The sequence below is a fragment of the Hypanus sabinus genome, chromosome 9, assembly GCF_030144855.1.
Source record: "Hypanus sabinus isolate sHypSab1 chromosome 9, sHypSab1.hap1, whole genome shotgun sequence".
NCBI classification, from domain to species: domain Eukaryota; kingdom Metazoa; phylum Chordata; class Chondrichthyes; order Myliobatiformes; family Dasyatidae; genus Hypanus; species Hypanus sabinus.
Genome location: NC_082714.1, coordinates 56,418,738 through 56,439,847, shown reverse-complemented (window position 1 = coordinate 56,439,847; position 21,110 = coordinate 56,418,738). Strand labels below are relative to the sequence as shown.

Below are 21,110 nucleotides of genomic sequence, written 5' to 3'. Positions count from 1 at the left end.
ATTGCACTGTGTAAATTCCATTTTAAGGTGGTACATCTATATCTTCATGGCTTTAATACAGAGTTAACTTTCTTTTTAAGGCTTGAATCCAAACTTGAATGTACCCCTGGATTTCGGCAGTATTGTTAACCTGAAAGAGCCACAAACCCAACAGTCTCGATTAAAGCAATGGACTGCCTCGGAAAGCCTTCCTGTTAATTCCTCTCTTGATCAAAACTCCAGCAAACATGGTAAGGCATGATTAACTTTTAGGTCTGATATCAGTGGTAGGTCCCTAGTCACTTAAGTAGCCCAGCAGAAAGAGTCTTTTGGCTGTTGGATCTTGTGTCTGGGCTGTCACTTGTGTAAAGTCACTTGTAAAAGATTAAGCAGTTATCTCTCATTCTTTCCTGAATTGCCTACAGTAAACTAAAACTTGGCATTTTTCCCCTTAGGTGCTACTTCAAGTGGTCTTAGTATTTGTTCTGGAAAGTTGCTTGAAGAATCTCCTTTTGGTCATTTTGACATTTCCATGAAGTCTCTGGCCAGTCCTCCTGGATCTGTTGGAGATGGCTGGCCAAGTGCCAAATCACCCAGTGATAAGCTCTCTAGCAATGTTAATTGGCCACCAGGTAAGATGTGCATTTAGTCAGATGGAAGACAATTTTAAGTGTAAAATTTAAAATCTAAAGCCTTCTGCAATTCCTGGACCCCGTTTCAGGATTCAGCGTGTTGAAATATTCCAGAAATAATTTTCAAGATACGATACTGTGCGAAAGTCTTAGGCACCTTAGATTTTTTATATAAATCTGTTTTGATGTTTATTTTCTGTCTTCTGCATTAGTGTGAGTAAACAAGAGTAAACTTTAGATTTCCAAACATTCATTTTCCAAAAGATTAAATGTTACACAGAATCTTTTTGGTATTTTGTTAAAGTAACATATTAAATAATAGACCACTTTTCAAATAAAAACTTGATTAATTTGTAAATATATAGCCCCGTGCATGATTAAACAACGATAACAAACAGGCACTAATGATCAATGACATAATGAGTTGAATGAACTAAACTGATTAATTGAAACAGAAACAAGTATAGAAGGACTCAAACTCAGCGAAGGACAACCACATTAAAAGTTGAGAGTGTGGCAGTGTGACAGTTTAATCTTCAAGTCGTCAATTCGTCAATTAAGCCACATCAAGTCACAAGGTAGTCGTACTGCATCAGCAAGGTCTCACCTAAGCAGAAATTTCACGGCACATAAAGAGTTTAAAGATATGCTGTCCAAGCTCTTCTGAAGAAGCACAAAGAAACAGGCAAGGTTGAGGACCTGAAACACAGTGGTTGGCCATGGAACAGAGAAAGATGAAACTGAAGTCCCTTCTAAATCAAAAGAAGTTGAGGACTGCTATCAGCTTTGAACTCAAAGAAACCACCAAAACCTTTACAGTCTGGAGAGGTCTTCTCAGAAGTGGTCTTCATGGAGGAGTTTCTGCCAAAAATCCATTCCTCCAATGTGGAAACAAAGTAGACTCAGCTACACACAAAAACACAAGGACTGGGGTGCTGAACAATGGCAGCAAGTGCTGTCGACTAGAGTCAAAACTTGAAAATTTTGACTCAAACAAGAGGCAGTTTGTCATCATTAGAGCTGGGAAGCACGACATGGATGCCTGACTGCAGCTAACAGTGCACTGTGGAGGTTCCCTGCAGGTTTGGAGCTACGATTCTGCAAATAGAGTTGGTGAACTGGTCAGAATTAATGGAATCCTGAGCAGTGAAAGCAGTTTCTCATTCATCATGCAATACCATCAGGGAGGCATCTTATGGATCCAACTTCATTCTGCAGCAGAACAAAGACCCTAAACACACAGCCAAAGTCATTAATAACTATCTTCAGTGAAAAGAAGGACAAGGACTTCTGCACCAGATGGTATGGCCTCCACAGAGCCCTGATCTCAACATCTCATCAAGGCCATCTGGGATTACAGATTGGGAGAGACAGAAACAAGCATGACAGCTAAAGTCTTCAGAAGAACTGGCAAGTTCTCCAAGATGCTTGGAACAACCTACCAGTCAATTTTCTTATAAAGCTGCACGATAGTGTACTTAAGAGAGTTGATTTAAACACAAAGGGTGGTCACACCAAATATTAATTTTAATTGGGTTTCCTGTTTACTGCTCTTTATAGTATTTTCTTTATATTTAGAAACTTCATTTTTTTTTTGAAAATGTCCTCACTTAACATAATTTTTTTAAACTGTGCCTAAGATTTTTGCATGGTGCTGTATGCTAAATTACAGGGACACCTTGTGGCACATGATAGTACTGCATTTTGTGTGTGTCTGGACATTGTTCTTCCTCACTGTGGCAGTCAGCTGGAGCATCAAATATCTACCAGAAACTTGGCTCTGCAGTTTGAACCTATTAATATTTAATTGTGCATGTAGCTTCAAGTGAAAAATCATGTTTAATTCCAAGTGGATTTTAATTTGCCGCCTTTATAGGGTATTTAGTAATCTTTTTAACGGTGAGGAAATAGTGAATGAGGTTTTCACATTTTATTATGAAATGGGTGAAGAGAAGAGGTGTACTGCCTAATATTTTCATGTTTCACTGCTAGATTATATAACAAGACTATAAACAACAGAGCAAACTTCCTATCGTTTTGGCACATTGAATGCCTGGCCAAGTGCAAAAGTTAGAGAGCAGGGATTTTGTGTTGCCGCAAAGAGAGAGGCAGCAAAATCAGGTGACTGATTGGGTGGAGGCTGGTCGAAAAGGGATAACTCAGTTGTTGATAGCTAAGAGAGCTTGTTAATATCAGCTAATCTGTCTGGAAAAGATTTAAATAGAAGGAAAGTAGAAGAGAGGCAAAAACATGTTTTGAATTTAAATACAGAGAAAAATAATTCCTGGCAGTCTGGAATAAAGAAAAATATGGAATAATCCCAGTAGGTTGGGTGGCATTTTGATATTTGTCAACGTGTTTCAGTCGGGTCCAACCTGATCTGCTCACTACTTGCTTGGAATGCAAAAAGCATTTTTTTTAGTTTGTCTTCAAAAGTATTTGTTTTACCTTATTCATTTCTCAATATGGCCATGATTGCCAAAGCCAGGATTTATTGCTCATTCCTAATTATCCTAGCATGCCAGGCCATTTCACAGAAAGTATGAGTAAATTTCCTCATTATGGGCCTTCAATTATATATAGGCCAAACTAGATCAAATTTACTCCCCTGAAGATGTTATAAAACCAGATCAGTTTACAAGAATCTTGTGTTTTCTTGGTCCTTGTGACTTTTGTTTTAAATTCCCAATTAATAGTTGAATTTAAATTCCATAGCTGCCATGGTAGGATTTGAACTTGGGTCTCTGGGTTGCTCATCTGGCAATTTAATGACTGCATTACTACAATACCCTTCATTGTGTGGGATCCATAGCCTTTGTTATTTTTCTAAAGTTTCTGGGTTCACAGAACTTGAGATTTCCTGTCAAACCTTTATAAGGGTTTTCTTTGATGCACCTCACATTTTTGGTATTCAGTAGTGATTCTTTTAAGGTGATAACACCCTAGTTTCAAGTGCTAATATTTAGCTCATTAGAAGTAGCACATATTTAATATCTTATTTAATCCTGCTTGTGTCATACATTGATTCATTCAGAAAGGTTAGTTGCGATGTCATTATTATACAGATCTGGTGAGCAGGTAGAAATTGTGTGGTGTTACATCAACTGTTTGGAGGGAATGGGCTAGATAAATTTACCACTCTGGATGGTGTGTTCTTATGGTTCTTTAAAGTCTGTTGTTATAAAGGGGGGGGGGGAAGAAATCTAGCTAAGTGGTTGCATACCAAAGATACTAGTAGGTTGTAGATTTGTGCCTTGGCTTCTTTATGTACAGGGTTTTATATTTATAGCTTTCAGGCGTAGGAATTTACTGCATCTATGTATGTTTCCCAAATATGCTGCCCCTTGTATCCTAAACTTTAGTGTGTTTGGTTCTTCCGTCTAGAATTTCGTCCTGGTGAGCCTTGGAAAGGTTATCAAAACATTGACCCTGAAACTGACCCTTACGTCACTCCTGGCAGTGTAATGACCAATCTGTCGATCTCTACTGCCCGGGATCTTGACCTCCTCAGGGACAGGAACAATAGTAAGTCTCTTCCTCCCCCTGTTCTTTCAGCTGAAAGTACGTTATATAACGTGTATTTACAAGTATAGTCATTGTTATAACATAGGAAGCTTAACAGCTAGACAGAAGACCAAGACTGTTCTTGTGATGTTGATTGAAGGTTAAGTATTGGCTTGGGTATCATAATGCCAATCTGAGATAGTCCAGCAAATAGATCATTCTGCAAACCAGTCTGTGTTCCACTCACTGCCAAGGTGGCTGTCCAAAATGAAAGACATCCAGCTGTGGGGTGTGTTTAAGTACTGCAGCGAATTATCAGTTAAGATTATGCTGTTGAAATTCAAAAGTGAGAATTCAACCAAGCAACTTAGACTTCAAGCCAATGTCCTGCCAGCTGAATCACATCTAATGCTTAAGAAGGCATCTGTTTTGATGCTTATTGAGGTATCAACTAAACTGGCCAATCAGTACATAATTGGCAATTCTTAAAATTGATTTTGCTGGATGAGGGCATCACCACCAAGGGCAGCATTTCTCTCTAACTGCTGAGGAGAAGATGATGATGAGCTATCTTATTGGATCTAATGATTATTTCCAAATCAAGATGATGTTTGTATTTGAAAATAATTCACAGATGGTGATTTTGATGCATCTACCTTATTTGGTGGTAGTGGTCATGGGTTTGGAAGGACCTGACAGTGTATACTAGCTAACTGAGTTAGCACTGCAGTAGTGTGGGTTAATGGCAGAGGGAATTGTTGTATGGGTTGATGGATTAGGTACCACTCAAATGGGCTGTTTTGTCTGGACAGTGCAAGACTTATTGAATGTTATTGGAGCCGCAGCTGTACATGGTAGAATAGCTTTGGAGAATCGGGAGCTTTCATTGCACAGTGATGGATACACAACCTCTTGTTGGTCCAGCTGAATTTCAGTTCAGTGGTGAACCTAAGGCAGCTGATGGGATGGTACATGGCAATGGTAGTACCATGTATGTCAAAGATAGGTAGTTAGAATATTGTTGGCTTTCGCCTGGCACTTAGGTGGCAAGAATGTGAATTGCCACATACCAACTAATGTCTGAATGTTTATGTATTAATACTTGCAGATATGGATATTTCATTTGCTAATGTCTGTTGCAGTGAAGTCCAGGAGGCAATTGTGATTGGTCTCCAACACTATAACCACCTTCCCCTGCTCAAGCAATTCTAGCCACTGCAAACTGATTTTGCCTTGATGCCCATTGACTTCAGTTTTACCAGATCACTTTGTGGCCACACATTTGTCGGATTTTTTGGTCTATGCTCAGGCTAAGTCTACTATGAGACCTTGAGGCAAGTGGTTCCAGTAAAACCTAATTTTGGCATCCTTGAGTTAGATTCTGGTTGAGGAGCCAACAGCACTTTCTATTACTTTGTTTGTGATTGGGAGCCGAATTGCATGGTATTAGCTCAATCAGATTGTCCTTCATTTTGCAGACCAAACATATCTGGAAAGTTTTCCATGTTGTTGGATAGACACCAGTGTTGTAATTGTACCAGAACACGTATTTCAGCTTTGACTTTGGTGCTCGCGTGCTAAGCCCTACAATTGTGGAGCTGTCACTGCCTCCTATTAGATGTTTAATTCTCCCTTGTCATTTATATCTAGATTTGCAAGATAGCATAAGTTTGATAATTTGGTTGTAAGATAGCTCAGCTCTATTACATGGTTTATTACACCCATGCAGTCTTGTGTCGCAGCTTCATGAGGCTGGGCCTTGAGGATCTTTCAATATGACTGATACGGCTCCTGGCAGTCCATTTTCTGAGTAACTTTTAAAACAGTTTATTGCCTTACTTGATGGCAAAAGATACAATCAGGGATAATCTGGCCAAGAAGGATGCAGACTGTGGGGAAGACAATTTTACTTCTACTGGTTTTTAGATTTTAAAGTATGCAAAGTGTTGTCAGGTGAATGCATCAGATTTCCTTTCCTAAAGAATGTTATGGTATTCCTATAGTTCCATGGTCACCATTGCAAAGGTTAGCTTTTCTTCTTATTAGAGCATTTAACTAAATGCAAATTCTGTATCTACTTTTGGTGGCACTTAATCTTGTATCACTGCATTATGAATAAAATTATAAATGATTTACAACTAGTGGCAGCAAATAATGTGCTGCAGGAGACTCAGTAGGAAAAAAGGAACTATTGACATCTAGGGTTGAAATCTTGCATAAGGTCCCTCTGGGATTGCTAGTTCAGTAACAATCTGTGCATCCTGTACCCCTAGCTAATTGGGTGTCCATTCCATTTCCTAAAGCACTGCCAATCGAAAACGGATAAATATTTAAATGAGGCTATAGGATGGAAAGCTTCTCTCAGGTTACCTGTTTGAGTTGTACAACTATAGTACATATGCAGAGGTTACTGAGAGGCTTTGAGTAACAAGAATCAGAGGCTATATCACCTGAGTGACTAACGTAAAAGGAGAAGATGGGACAGAGGGATCTGGACCTTTTGATAAAATTATGCTTATGATTTTCTGCATTTTTTGCATTTCCAGCTAGGATTTCACTCGTTTTATAATGTGGATGTAAATAATTTGTACCTGAAGCCTCCAGCAAATCATTGATGTGTCACTCTGTGTGTTCAGTAGGGTCATCCTCATCTATGAACACCACGCTGCCTTCAACTAGTGCCTGGTCCCTTGTTGGTGCCTCCAGCTACAATAGTTCCCTCAGCAGTACAGCACAAAGCACTCCAGGTAGGAATCCTAGTGCGAAACTAATCAATATAAAGCTCCTTCACCAGTTACATGTGTGCATAAAACTCTTGTGGAGATCTCTTTGCATTGCATTTCACCTGCAAGGCATGACATTGTAGATGAAGCTGCTCTTTTGATTGGGGAGAATTTGAAAAATAAGGCCATTTCATTAATCAAAGAAAACAAATGTATACCCTGCAACAAGTAATCCAATAGTCATCTGCTAGGAAGTGGTGAGGATGGTTCTACATGGTCAGCGCCTTATCTGATAAGAGCTCCCAGATCCAGTAACCCCTTCTCACCTAAGAACCTGATACTGATAACTGCCATATTGCTACCTACCTTCAGCTGATGGGATGGGGTGGTGGATCACTTAGTGAGCTCTTTAAAAAAAAATTAAGTATATGTAGACTGGTTGTAGCATATTTGTGGTAAGAATATAGCTGATGTTTTGTATGTGTTTCCCTTTCTTCAGCCAGAATTGGTGACCCCAAGTCCACCTGGTCTCCTGGTCCAGTTACCAATGCTTCCCTTGCTCATGAACTGTGGAAAGTCCCCCTGCCACCCAAAAACACTACTGCTCCGTCCCGCCCACCACCAGGGCTGACCAATCAGAAGCCTTCATCCTCATGGGGAAACAGCTCGCTGCGCATGGGTGGAGGATGGGGGAGTTCCGACTCCAGATACAACCATGGTAAGAAGTGGGCATCAGTCTGACTGTACTCTTTTATTGTAGTAACAGCTAATTGAGTAACTCCTGCAGATTCCTGAAACCTGGTGTTCCAGACTCCAACTCTAGTTCCTGTCACATTGCGCGCATGCACACACACTCTCTCATGCTCTCTGGCACTCTGAACCATTGGGATTTCTGGACATTCCGAATCTAGATTATCCAAGTTTTATTGTTCTGATATTTTGCACTTAGTAAAACTCCTTTACGTTACTCACTCTTTCATTCCTGTCATGACTTCTAACTTCTAAGACCGTTAAATGTAGGAGCAAAATTAGGTGATTTGGTCCGTCCAAGTCTGTTCCACCATTTCATCATGGCTGATCTAATTTTCCTCTCAGTCCCAAATGACTGTCCTCTCCCCATATCCCTTCGTGCCGTGACCAATCAAGAATCCAACAACCTCTGCCGTAAATATACAGCCTCTACAACTGCCTGTGGCAAAGAATACTACTGATTCACCCACTCTCTAGCTAAAGAAATTTCTCCTCATCTCCGTTCTAAAGGACACCCGTCGGTTCTGAGCCTCTGCCCTCTGGTCTCATCACAGGAAACATCATCTCCACATCCACTCTATCAAGGCCTTTCACCATTCGATAGGTTTCAATTAGTTCATCCCTCATTCTTCTGAACTCTAATGAATACAGGCGCAGAGCCATTAAACACACTTCATAGGACAAGCTATTCGATCCTAGAATCATTTTCATGGACCACCTTTGAACCCTGTTCAGTTGCAGCACATACTTTCTAAGATAAGGAGCCCAAAATTGCTCCCAGTGAGACGTCAGCAGTGTTATATAAATTATCAACATTACACCCTTGCTTTTATATTCTAGTCCATTTGAAATGAGTGTTGACATCACATTTGCCTTCCTCGCCACAGACTTGACCTACAAGTTAACCTTGAGGGAATCCTGCACAAGTCCCTTTGCATCTCAGCTTTGCAATTTAGAAAATAGTCGACCCTTTCATTTCTTCCACCAAAGTGCATGACCATACACTTCCCGTCACTGTATTCCATCTGCCACTTCTATGCCCATTCTGTTGCCTCTCTACTTCCTCAAAACTACCTGCCCTTTCATCTATATTTGTATATAACATAAAATGGATTGGTCCCAACACAGACCCCTGTGGAACACCACTAGTCATCGGCAGCCAACCAAAAAAGGCTCCCTTTATTCCCACACTTTGCCTGCTGTCAATCAGCCATTGTTTTATCCATTCTATAATCTTTCCTGTAATACCATCAGCTTGTAGATCGTTAGACAGTCTCATGTATGGCATCTTGTCAAAAGCCTGCTGAAGATCCAAGTACACAACATCTACCAATTCTCCTTTGTCTATCCCACTTGTTTGTTCTTCAAAGAATTCCAACAGATTTTTCAGGCAAGAATTTCCCTTGAGGAAACCATGCTGACTACAACCTGTTTTATCATGTGCCTCCAAGTACCCTGAGACCTCATCCTTAATAATCGACACCAACATCCTCCTAACCACTAAGGTCAGAGTAACTGGTCTATAGTTTCCTTTCTTCTGCTTCTCTTCCTTCTTGAAGATTGGAGCAACATTTGCAATTTTCCAGTCTTCTGAAACCATTCCAGACCCTAGTGATTCTTGAAAAGTCATTACTAATGCCTCCACAATCTCTTCAGCTACCTCTTTCAGAACCCTGGGATATACACCATTTGGTCCAAGTGACTTATCTATCTTCAGACCTTTCAATTTCCCAAGAACCTTCTCCCTAGTGATGGTAACTACGCACACTTCATGACCCCTGCCACCTGGAACTTCCAGAACACTGCTAATGTCTTCCACAGTGAAGATTGATGCAAAATACATGTTCAGTTCCTTTGCCATTTCCTTGTCCTCCATTACTACTTCTCTAGCATCATTTTCTAGCAGTCCGATATCCACTCTCGCATCTCTTTTTACATGTTAGGTATCTGAAGAAACTTTTGGTATCCTCTTTAATATTAGTCACACCATGCTTGACCTTTTGATTCCTATCTTTGTCTGCGGTCTCACCAATATCTGCCTCCCCAGCCTGTCCACTAACTGTTCTGGTTGGTTCCCACCCCTCTGAAACTCTAATTTAAACACTACCATGCAGCAGTAACAAGCCTTCCCACCAAGATGTTGGCCCCCCCCCCCCCCCCCTTCCAGTTCAAGTGCAAACCATCCCTTCTGAACAAGTCCCACCTTACGTGGAAGGGAGCCCAATGATCGAAAAATCTTATGCCTTCCCTCCTACACCAACTCCTTAGCCATGAATAATCTTCTTAGTTCTGGCATCACTAGCACGTGGTACAGGTAGCAATCCTTGAGATCACAACCCTGGAAGTCCTGCCTTTTAACTTGACACGTAAGTCCTGTCCCTATGCAGAACCTTGTCACTTGTCCTACCCATGTCCTCTGTCTGTTCACCTACCCACATAAGAATGCTGAGGACTCGATCTGATATGTCTTGGACTCCGGCATCTGGAAGATAATGTACCATCCGGGAATTTCATTGTTGCCCACAGAACCTCCAGTCCTCCTCTACCTAATGAATTCCCTATCACCACAATGTGCCCCTTCTCTCCCCATTCCTTCTGAGTCACAGAGTTGGAACTCAGTGCCAGAGACCTGACCATCGTGACTTTCCGCTGTTAGGTCAACCCACCTATCCCCCAACAGTTTCCAGAATGATATATCTGTTGTTGAAGGAGATAACCACAGGATGTCTGCACTGCCTCCTTAACCCCTTTCCTCTTCCTGACTGTCACCCAGTCTCCTCTGTCCTACACCCTGGGTGTAACTACCTCTCTCCATGTCCTATCTATCAACCCTTCAGCTTCCTAAATGATCCAGAGTTCACTCAGTTCCAGCTCCAACCTCTTAACAAGGATTGTTAGAAACTGCAGCTGAATGCACTTCCTGCAGTTGTAGTCATCAGAGACACTGGAGGTCTCCCTACCTTCCCACATCCCATCAGAGGAGCATCACACTAGCCTGCCTGGCATCTTACTGTCCTGGCTGAGCAGATTGTAGGAGATAAAACACTTAGCCTTGAGCTTTTCCTTTCTTTGCGTTCTCTGACTGAAGCATTGAGCAGCTAAAGCCTCAAGATCACTACTCTGACTCTGTCCACTCCAACAATGGCCACTGCGCTTGCTCCTGCCTTCCTTTAATTTGCTTTTGCTAATTAATCCCAAGTGCGAATCGGTTGTTGGTCAAGCCTCTATTATGTTGAAGCAACTGCTTCCTTTTCCACTCAGGCAATGTGGAACCTGAGTGAAATGTCCTCCTCTCAAAACTTCCAATGTCCAGATTAGTCGCCATCTAAGCTCTATAAACCAAGTACTGATATACAGTTGGCCCTCCTTATCCGCGGATTCCGCATGCGCAGATTCAACCAACCACGGAACAGGAAAACCTGGAAGTTCTCTCTCCAGCACTTGTTATTTGAGCATGTACAGACTATTTTTTCTTGTCGTTATTCCCTAAACAATACAGTATAACAACTATTTACATATTACTGGGTATTATAAGTAATCTAGAAATGACTTAAAAGTACAGGCAGTCCCCGGGTTATGAACGACTTCCGTTCCTGAGTCCATCTTTAAGTCGGATTTGAAGTGGGAACAAGTACATCCGGTATTATTTAGCGTCAGTTAGTCAAACGTTTTTCTTAGTATATAGTACATATTTTACCTTTCTATGCATATAAAACACTTAAGAAACATATGTATTTCAATAATTAAACCACTGGGTTGCTTAGTAATAATTGTAGCTTTCATCAGGGCAGGGCCTTACACATGCTCCATTACAACTGTTCCGATCGTTGACCGACTGTATCCTAACGCTTTTCCAATGACCGATGGTGTTTCACCTCTTTCCGATCGCTTTTTTACTTCCACTTATTTTCAATTGTGATCGTGATTATTTTCATGAACAGAAACACTGCGGATTCAGAGCAGCGCCAGGTCCTAAAGACCACTGCTGTGAAACAGGTTAAATGAAGTCCGGGGTTCCTCTGGGTCCTAAAGTCCTCTGCATTGAAACAGGTTAAATAAGGGACTTGAGCATCTGCGATTTTTGGTATCGGGGGGGTGGGGCATCTCGGAACCAATCCCCCGCGGATAAGGAGGGCCGACTGTATTGTAAATCTTGGCTGTAAAGATCCTTGCTTTAATTTCCTTTCTCTGTGCAGTTAGTTATGCTGTGGAGATTTACAGATTACATAATCATTCTTGGAAACTTTCTTGATAATTGTTGGTTAGTCTTATACATTATACAAGTCTGTATCCAACTATCTGGAAGTCCTGATGGTAAGGCATCTAGCTCACTGTTTGCTGATTCCCATTCTCCATTAATGCATCAGAGTCCAGGTTCCTGCACTCCCCTGTAATTCACCTGGTTCTGTTTCCTGTGTCCCTTGCCCCATAGCTCAGCTGGTTCAGTTTCTTAAGAGATTTGCCTGGTTCTGTTTTCCACACCCCCTTTTAGCTTACGGGTTCACTGGGAAATTTTTTTTCATAACATTGAAACAATAAATGAATAACATCCATTAATCTGGACAATATGCTGGTCCAGCATTGCTGAAGTCCTTCGCATGCAGGCACAAGGTACATTTTACTGCCTTTTGTTGACTTTAAATGCATTTATTTTTAGTAATGCTGGTTTTGGTCGTTAATTTAAGTAATTTAACTTCGGTGGGCATGTGATTAGGAGTGATGCAGCGAGTTCATTACATCCTTTTGTTGGATTTTCTGCAGGTCCTAGCTGGGGCGACATCAGCTCAGGGAGAATAACAAATTGGCTTGTTCTCAAGAACCTCACGCCTCAGGTAAGTGAATGCATTTTATTCAAGCATTGATTCAGTAATCCTGTGCACAATAATTCACCTGTCAGTCCCACCACAGATATAGTTTTGATTTAAAACTGAAAATCTGACAGCTGTTCAGTATCCTTGGCTCACCATTAAGGAAATGCATGAGAGACAAGTTTGCAAATTGGGAAAGGAAAAGGTTGTTAATATGTTGCCGCTTTATAAATGTACTGCAAGCATCATTGTAATTTACAAGCAAAGTAAACCTTCACTTTTTAAATCTTCAGAATGATCTGCACCATAACCCATTCCCATTCTCTTCTAGCACTCCAAAGGCATGGCTTTCTGAATTAAGAGAAATTTCACGCACAGATTGACAGCATTCTGTTACTTTGTCCAGATGTCCTTATGTGATTTGAGATAAGCATCACCAACTGTCCAGTTTTGCCTTCCCACTGGGACATTTTCCAGGTCATTGGATAGCCGGATGTCTGGATGATTAGATTATTTCTCTAGCCCAGGAGACTTAACTAACTTAACAAAGGTTAATGGAAATTGTAGCTCATTATCACAGTGTGCAGCTCAGCAGAATGCAAATCTGAACATGCTATAGTCCTCCCTACAGTTTGAATTTCTTGGTGAACTGGGTTATGTTTTCTACTTTGGAAACTACTCATCGTACTTTCTATTTTAAAGCTCATCTATGTTGGTGTGTTTTCTGGGATATAGAGTTCAGCTTTGCCTTCAGTTCTGGTCTTAACTACCTTCTGTCCACTAGGTCAGCCATGCCTTAGCCGCCTAAGCTGTAACTCTTAATTCCCGCCATAAACTTCTCCACCTCTTTTTTACAAATCCTTCTCAAATCTACTTTATTTTGATCTGTTGGTCATCTGTACTTTTTGTTCTTCAATGTTGACCATTAATCATTCCTCTGTATCACCTTTGGAAGGATTTGCTATACAAAACCTCCATATAAGTGCAAGTTGTAGACATTTTGCTGCCCTGTATTAATCTCGCTGAATGGACTCTTGCTGTGTCTTTAACCTTCAGATTGACGGCTCCACCTTGCGTACACTGTGCATGCAGCACGGCCCACTAATAACATTCCACCTTAACCTGCCCCATGGAAACGCTTTGGTATGTTACAGTTCGAAAGAAGAGGCAGCCAAGGCACAGAAATCTCTGCACATGTAAGTAGCACCTGAGCTTGACTAACGGACGTATGGTGGGAATTTTGTTAATTTCCAAGAAGGGGAAGGGATTTAGAAAGTACATAAATTATCTTGTGAAGCAAGAAGTTTGAACCTTAATCTAGCTGAGCCTAAGGTTTGTATTGATGTGCGGGTTTTGGACATTTATTTATACAGCGCTGGAACTCGTATTTGATGCAGAGTTGCTGCCTATCACCGAAAGCATTAGTCAGCAAATTATTTTAATAATATTTAATTTAGAAACAACATCAAGTGAAATATGTGGGAGGAAAAAGAAATATATATTTCTGGTCTCCGTGTTACAGGATGTGATATTACTTGAGAGGGTCAGAGAAGTTGTGCAATGGATGCAGTTATTCAGTGATTGTCTTCTTTGAAGCTTCTTTTAAGATATCCACCTTTTCCAAGCTCTTTGAGATAAGGTTTGCTTTCTTTTGACAACAGATCACTGCAGTATTGAGTCTAAATTAGAGAAAGTCTAATTGTGATGACGTCAGAAAGGATCTGGCAGGTTTAGATTGTGATAAGTTGTTTTCTGGCAAAAAGGGATGCTTGCTTAGTGGGAAGTCTTCAAAAGTGTGAACAATTGAGAGTGCAGTATTTGTATGTTTTTGTTAGAATAAATGGCAAGGCCTTTAGGGAACCTTGGTTTTTAACAGATCCTGGTTAAGGAGTACGGGCCAATTATAAGCAGCAAGGAATAAATGAGGTGCTTGAGGAGTATCAGAAATGCAAAAGAACACTTGAGGGAAATCCCAAGGGCTTCTGGAGATGTATTAAGAGCAAAAGCAAAGCATTTGAAGATCAGCATGGTTGTCTAGGCATGGAGCTGACAGATCTTAAGTAGATTTTTTGCATCAGTATTTAGTGGGAAAAAGAATATGGTCTATAGAACTGAGACAAAATAGTAGTGAGGCTGTTGACCATATGCGGATTACAGAAGAGGAGGTGATTGCTGTCTTGAGGCAAATTAAGGTGGAAAGCTCCTTGGGGCCTGACAGGGTGTCCCCTTGGAGGCTATACAGAAATTGCAGATGCCCTGGCAGAGGTATTTAAAGTGTCCGTAGCCATGGGTGAGATGCTGAAGGACTGGAGGAGTGCTAAAGTTGTTCCATTGTTCATGAAAGACACTGAGAATAAGATACGAATTTATAGGCCTATATGCCAGATGTCAGTAGTGGGTAAATTATTTCAAGGTATTCTAAGGAACAGTATATACTTCGATAGACAGGGCCTGATTGGGGATACTCAACATGGCCTTGTGTGTGTGGTAGGTTGTGTCTAGCCAATCTTGAGTTTTTCGAGAACATTACCAGGAAATTTGATGAAGAAAAGGCAGTGGAAATTGTCTTCATGGTCTTTAGCAAGGCTTTTGACAAAGTTCTGCATGGAAGGCTGGTCCAGAAGCTTCAGTTGCTAAGTGTTTAGGATAAAGTAGCAAATTGGATTCAGCATGAGCTAAACAGGAGAAGTCTATAGAGTGGTAATAAATGGTTGCCTCTGTGACTAGGGCCCTGTGACTCGTGGTGTGGTGCAGATATCAGTGCTGAGTCTATGGTTGTTTGTCATTTATATTAATGATTTTGATGGCAGTGTCGTATACTGGATCTGCAGTGGTGTGGTCAGTGAGGAAGGCTATCAAAGCTTGCAGCAGGATCTGAACTAGCTGCAAAAAAAGGGCTGAAAAGTGACAATTGAAATCTGATGCATATAAATGTGAGGTGTTGCACTTTGTGGTGACAAACCAGGGTCGGACTTGCACAGTAAATGGTAGAGCACTGAAGAGTGCGTAGACCAAAAGGATCTGGGAATATGACGCCTTTAAGTTCCAAACATTCCCTTCATACCTTGTCTTACCCTTCTTCTCAGGCATTTGAACATGTAGCCCATCATGTTGCGTCAGTCTGGCTTTAGTCACGTTTTGAGGCAAGCCTTGATCATTGTAAATGCTTGGTCATTTACTCAATTTTCTTCTTTTGTGGTATTGTCTTACTCTCTTTTACTGACCAGTCCAGCAGTTTGGTAGATTTTCAACAAATCAAACCAAAATGAAGACAAAAGAGCATTCAAGGCAAGTCAGGGAAGTGATAGTAGAGAGCACAATCTGGGGAACAGTCCAAGACCATCTCAAAGGCAGTGAATATAGCTTGGAGTTCAGTGCAGTCCATCGTGAAAAATATCAAACCACAGCCACGCTGTCACCCCTCTAAACTTAGTCACCAGAGAAGAACGGCACTCGTAAGAGAGGCTAATGTAATACCAACAGTCACTCTAAGTGAGCTGCAGAACTCAGTGGCTACAACTGGAGATAGGGCAAGGCCTTGGCTCCACAATCTCCAAGGTCTTGCACCAAAAGGGAATTTATGGAAGGATCCCTGACTAAAGTAAAGCATATCCTTGCCTGCAAAACTTTGCAAAGCATAACATAGAAGATACTGTAAAGATGTGGAAGAAGGTCTTGTGGTCATATGACAGACAGACATACTTTATTGATCCCGAGAGAAATTGGGTTTCATTACAGCTGCACCAACCAAGAATAATGAAGAAATTTAGCAATATAAAACCATAAATAATTAAATAATAATAAGGTAATCATGCCAAGTGGAAATAAGTCCAGGACCAGCCTATTGGCTCAGGGTGTCTGACACTCCGAGGGAGGAGTTGTAAAGTTTGATGGCCACAGGTAGGAGTGACTTCCTATGACACTCAGTGCTACATCTCGGTGGAATGAGTCTCTGGCTTAATGTACTCCTGTGCCTAACCAGTACATTATGGAGTGGATGGGAGTCATTGTCCAAGATGACATGCAACTTGGACAGCATCCTCTTTTCAGACACCACCGTCAGAGAGTCCAGTTCCACCCCCACATCATCACTGGCCTTACGAATGAGTTTGTTGATTCTGTTGGTGTCTGCTACCCTCAGCCTGCTGCCCCAACACACAACAGCAAACATGATAGCACTGGCCACCACAACCTCGTAGAACATCCTCAGCATCGTCGGGTAAATGTTAAAGGACCTCAGTCTCCTCAGGAAATAGAGACGGCTCTGAGCCTTCTTGTAGACAGCTTCAGTGTTCTTTGACCAGTCCAGTTTATTGTCCATTCATATCCCCAGGTGTTTGTTATCCTCCACTATGTCCACACTGACCCCTTGGTACGTGTGGCATAAACCTAATATGTGCATCAGCCAGGTGACACCATCCCTACTGTAATGTATGGTGGAGAAAGTATCCACCATATGGGGATGCTTTTCAGCAGCAGTGACTGGAAATCTGGTCAGGATTGATGGAAAGATCAATGCTGCTAAATACAGAGAGACCTTAGATTAAAAACCTGCTGCAAGCTTCTACCAAAAAGCTTAAACTGTGGAGGAATTTCGTCTTTTAGCAGGACAATGACCCAAAGCACACTGCCAGAGCAACCATAGAATGGCTCCAAATGAAGAAAATTGATGTCCTTGAATGACCCAGTCAGAGTCTTGACCTTAACCCAATCAAATATCTCAGGCAAGACTTCAGGATCGCTGTCCATCGCCACTCTCCAACTAACCCGGCTCAGCTTGAGCAATTTGGCAAGGAGGAATAGACAAATCTTGCTCCATCGCATTATACAAAGCTAATAGAGAGTATCCAAAAAGATTATTAGCTGTAGTAGCTGAGAGAGGTGGTTCAAGGAGGTGCAGTAGCATTGTGGTTAGCGCAACGTTTTTCAGTTCTAGTGACCCAGGTACAATTCTGATCACTACCTGTAAGGAGTTTGTATGTTCTGGCCAAGACCATGTGGGTTTTTAATTAGCACCTCAGGGTGCTGCAGCTTCTTCCCAGAGACCTACCAGTTGGTAGGTTAATTAGTCATTGTAAATTGTCCCATGATTAGGCTAAGTTTACATCGGGGTTACTGGCTGGGCAGCTTGAAGGGCCAGAAGGGTCTTTTCTGGACTGAATCTCAGTAAATAAATACAAAGTAAAATAAATACTGAGCAAAGGGGGGTGAATACTTATAAACTGCTGATATTGCTGTTTTTGAAATTTTATTTTTTAATGCATATTCAGTTTTTTGGGTTCTACTGTGGGGGAAGAGCCTATGATTCACAAAAATTATCAGTTAAATTAATCAATCTCTGGTTGTAATACTCATTTATGTGAACAAAGGGTTGGGGGCTGAACACTTTTACAAGGCATTGTAAATTAATAGCTTTTCATGTAAACCTTCGGTAACATAATACTCCCCTTCAGCCTTTCTTTTCCTAGCCCTGAACCTCGTTTTTCCACTCCTGCCATTCCTGTTTTTAAAAAACTTACAGCACAGTTGGTGTTTGCTTATTATCAATGCAGAATAGATCTAGTAGTTCCTGTTTCTCTTCCACTTGTCCATGGCTTTATGATGAAATGGGTATTTTTATTGCATTCCAGGTGCTGAATGTTTATTTGATTGATTTCCCTTTTGACTTCCAGGTGTGTTTTAGGGAACACTACCATTCTTGCTGAGTTTGCCAGTGAAGACGAGATTAATCGCTTCTTTGCACAAGGCCAGTCGTTGACGCCCTCTCTGGGCTGGCAGTCTCTGGGATCCAGCCAGAACCGTATTGCATCCATTGACAGTTCCCACCCATTCTCAAACCGCAATGATCTCAGTCACTGGAATGGAGCTGGGCTGTCAGGAACTGGTAGTGGAGACCTCCATGGCACTTCACTTTGGGGTACTCCTAATTATTCCACTAGCCTCTGGGGAACCCCAAGCAGCAATGATATGCGGGGAATCGGCAGCCCATCCCCCATAAATGCTTTCCTCCCCGTTGATCATCTTGGAGGTGGAGAGTCCATTTAACTTTACATGACTCAAACTGTGACCTCAACATGAAAAGCAGCACTAATCGGACTTTTCACCTACAACACAAGAGAGAGTGTGAGACAGAAAGAGAGAGAGAGAGAGAGAGAGAAGGAGAAAAGGGGTCACCTGTGGAAATGTTCCGTTCTGCACCTTTATTTCCACTTTCTTTTAGCCCAGAACATATCAGTTTTAATACTTGAATCATGCAGGCCAATAGTTTAAAAAATGTGAAAAGTATATATTTATACTTCCAGATAGTGCTATCCATGGAAAAAAACTGCTTCAATTGAGCTAGTTGTGTGCACTCATCATGTCTGTTCCTTAAATTCCAAAACTATTTTGAGTTTGGTGATGTTGGGAGTGAGCTGTTAAATCTGCACTGAATACTGTCTCCCTGTCCAATTGGCAATAGGGCGGGGTGGGGGGTGGGGTTGGGGTGGAGGGTGGAGAGGGTAGTTCAAGTGTAAATGTTTACTCAAAAATGTTCTTTTAGCAAGGAAATAAATGGCAAAAAAGTGTGCTCTTTAATATGCCTTGACATGTACTTACCGTAATGTGGTATTGTAGAGCAAAGTTATCATTACTGAGCTTGCAGTTTCAAAAAGAAGTATTGCACCAACCTGCTTCTTTTCAAAACATTTTAATAAGATTAAAGAAAACCTAAAGAATTTAATCTCTGCAGTGTGACACTGTGGCAACAGCTGTGACTTGCAACCCCACCCTGCAAGCCAGGAGGGTACAGCACTTTCAATAGAGCTTTCATTTTTTTTGGAGGTGCCCTGGTTGTGCCCTCTTGTTTACAGACTTCTGAGGGGAAATGTTTACTCTTCCATCATAAATGAAAATAATTTTTTTTAATTAAAAAAGAAAATTGCAGATGAAGATGTTCTATCTCTGGGAATATTGAACAGTGTTTTGACCATGTTCTTTTTTTTTTCTATTCCTCTATATCCTGAAACGAGAAAGAGCATGGTTCTCAGGAAATAGTTCCCTCCCCCTCCCCCTCTTTCCCATGTTAGAAACTTATGGTAGCTTTGTGTAGGACACCCCCTCTCCAACTTTTAGCACTGAATTAAACTGCTCTGTAAAATTACCATTGTTTTATTTTTGCCAAGTTAACTGCTTAAAGCCGGAGTTTCCAGCTATTGCTTTGAAATTGCTGTCATTTTATGATGAGTGAAGGTGAATTTTGCTGACATGTTGTAGTATATATACTTTATTTCCACCACCCCCTTCCTTTATATTCCCATTATCGAGTGGCTAAATGTATTTTGCTATTGTGACTGTCCAATTGACTGTTGTACTTAAAAAATGGCTGAGATCTGTAACTATGCATACTGTGATCAACTCTAGTGGTTCACAGAATCATACTGTCATCCATAAGAGGCCATTTTAATGTTAGAATTTGCATATAAAAGAGTTAAACAGAAAACGAGTTATTTTACATTTTGATTTTGTCACAAAATGTATTCATTCAGTGAGACAAACCAGGACACGATTTTAACAATGCAGACAATGCCACCATTTCATTGCCTTCATTTTAACTGTCTGTTGGAAGATGCAAACAAGTCAGTGGCTTTTTAACTGTTTACAAATAGAATGTGATTGTAAAATGTATAATTTGGTTGTGTTGGATTATGAAGTTACTTCAAATATTAATAAATCATGATGTTTTTGGCTGCTCAGCATTTCTCCCCCTGCCCTTCCATTGCTTCTTTGGTGTTGTGATTTATCATTGGATGTCACTGTCTGTCTCACTTGTGCAGCATCATAATACATACTTAAAAGCTGAGGACATCCTTTAAGTTTGAGACGAGCGAGCCCCACCCTTTTGCAACCCTTCTTAGAGTGTGTGCTCACTTCTATGATAACCAAAGTAAATGGCTCATCGTTTAACACAGGCCTGAGGTCAGAGTGCAGAATCCAGATGGTGTGTTGTTTAATCTGAGGTCAGAGCCTTGTTTCCACAGGAAACTAATACTCACGGAAGTGACATTAAAATCCAGACCCAAATGGGCTGGCTAATTGTTTTTACACAAGGTGGCCAATTTAAAAACATGGAAATATCCACTATGAGGATGCCTAACTGTACTCAACCCAAAAAAAATAGGCCTGACCTTTATAAAAGGGGGTGATGAATGTTTTCTATTGCTATTTAGGCCGTCCAATTTCTTTCCATGCTCACAAGTTCCATCCCTTCATAGTATGAGTGTGGCCGTCTGGCTTTGAACTGAAAGAGAAAATTTAGATTTTTAACATGAAATCCACAGCACAAACAGACCATTTATTCCAACAGCTAGATTGGTTTATGCATTCTGACTCCTCCCATTACAAATCGGCATGAATTTCACATTCAGTAATGTAAAGATTACCATTATATTTGTTACTGGCAATTGTGTAATTCATCCCTCAGATGAAGTAGCTAATCTCACTCACGATTCATGGTCCCTTTTAAAGCTATCTCTAACATTTGGGGGAAGTCATTCTGCTGAGATGTAGGTTACTTGAGCAAATTCTGCTGTGGTGATTTGGATTAGCAGGGTGGTGTTCTACCAAATGTCAGCCTCAACACTCAAAGGGTGAACTCAACTATGCTCCTCTTATTTCTTGTCCTCAATGCTACTTGCACGGAGGAACACCAAGAAAAGTGTCACAAATACAAAGGG

The 21,110-nt window shown here is 41.1% G+C and overlaps 2 protein-coding genes across 10 annotated transcripts in view; one reads left to right on the top strand and one right to left on the bottom strand.

The window, feature by feature from the left end:
* The window catches only part of LOC132399425 (trinucleotide repeat-containing gene 6A protein-like), a 162,299-nt gene extending 143,446 nt beyond the window's left edge, over positions 1-18,853 (top strand). For 6 of the 8 annotated variants that reach the window (XM_059979742.1, XM_059979746.1, XM_059979740.1 and 3 more), the window contains 8 exons: positions 81-230; positions 435-611; positions 3,996-4,136; positions 6,752-6,862; positions 7,338-7,556; positions 12,350-12,420; positions 13,453-13,592; positions 18,069-18,853. In XM_059979742.1, coding sequence (XP_059835725.1) covers positions 81-230; positions 435-611; positions 3,996-4,136; positions 6,752-6,862; positions 7,338-7,556; positions 12,350-12,420; positions 13,453-13,592; positions 18,069-18,441 — 1,382 coding nt within the window. In that variant the 3' untranslated portion in view covers positions 18,442-18,853. The remainder of the gene's footprint in view (positions 1-80; positions 231-434; positions 612-3,995; positions 4,137-6,751; positions 6,863-7,337; positions 7,557-12,349; positions 12,421-13,452; positions 13,593-18,068) is intronic. The other 2 variants (XM_059979748.1, XM_059979741.1) reach the window with 1 other exon arrangement.
* A 24-nt stretch (positions 18,854-18,877) lies between these two features.
* The window catches only part of si:ch211-14k19.8 (interphotoreceptor matrix proteoglycan 2), a 64,280-nt gene continuing 62,047 nt past the window's right edge, over positions 18,878-21,110 (bottom strand). For both annotated transcript variants that reach the window (XM_059979738.1, XM_059979739.1), the window contains one exon: positions 18,878-20,674. In XM_059979738.1, coding sequence (XP_059835721.1) covers positions 20,600-20,674 — 75 coding nt within the window. In that variant the 3' untranslated portion in view covers positions 18,878-20,599. The remainder of the gene's footprint in view (positions 20,675-21,110) is intronic.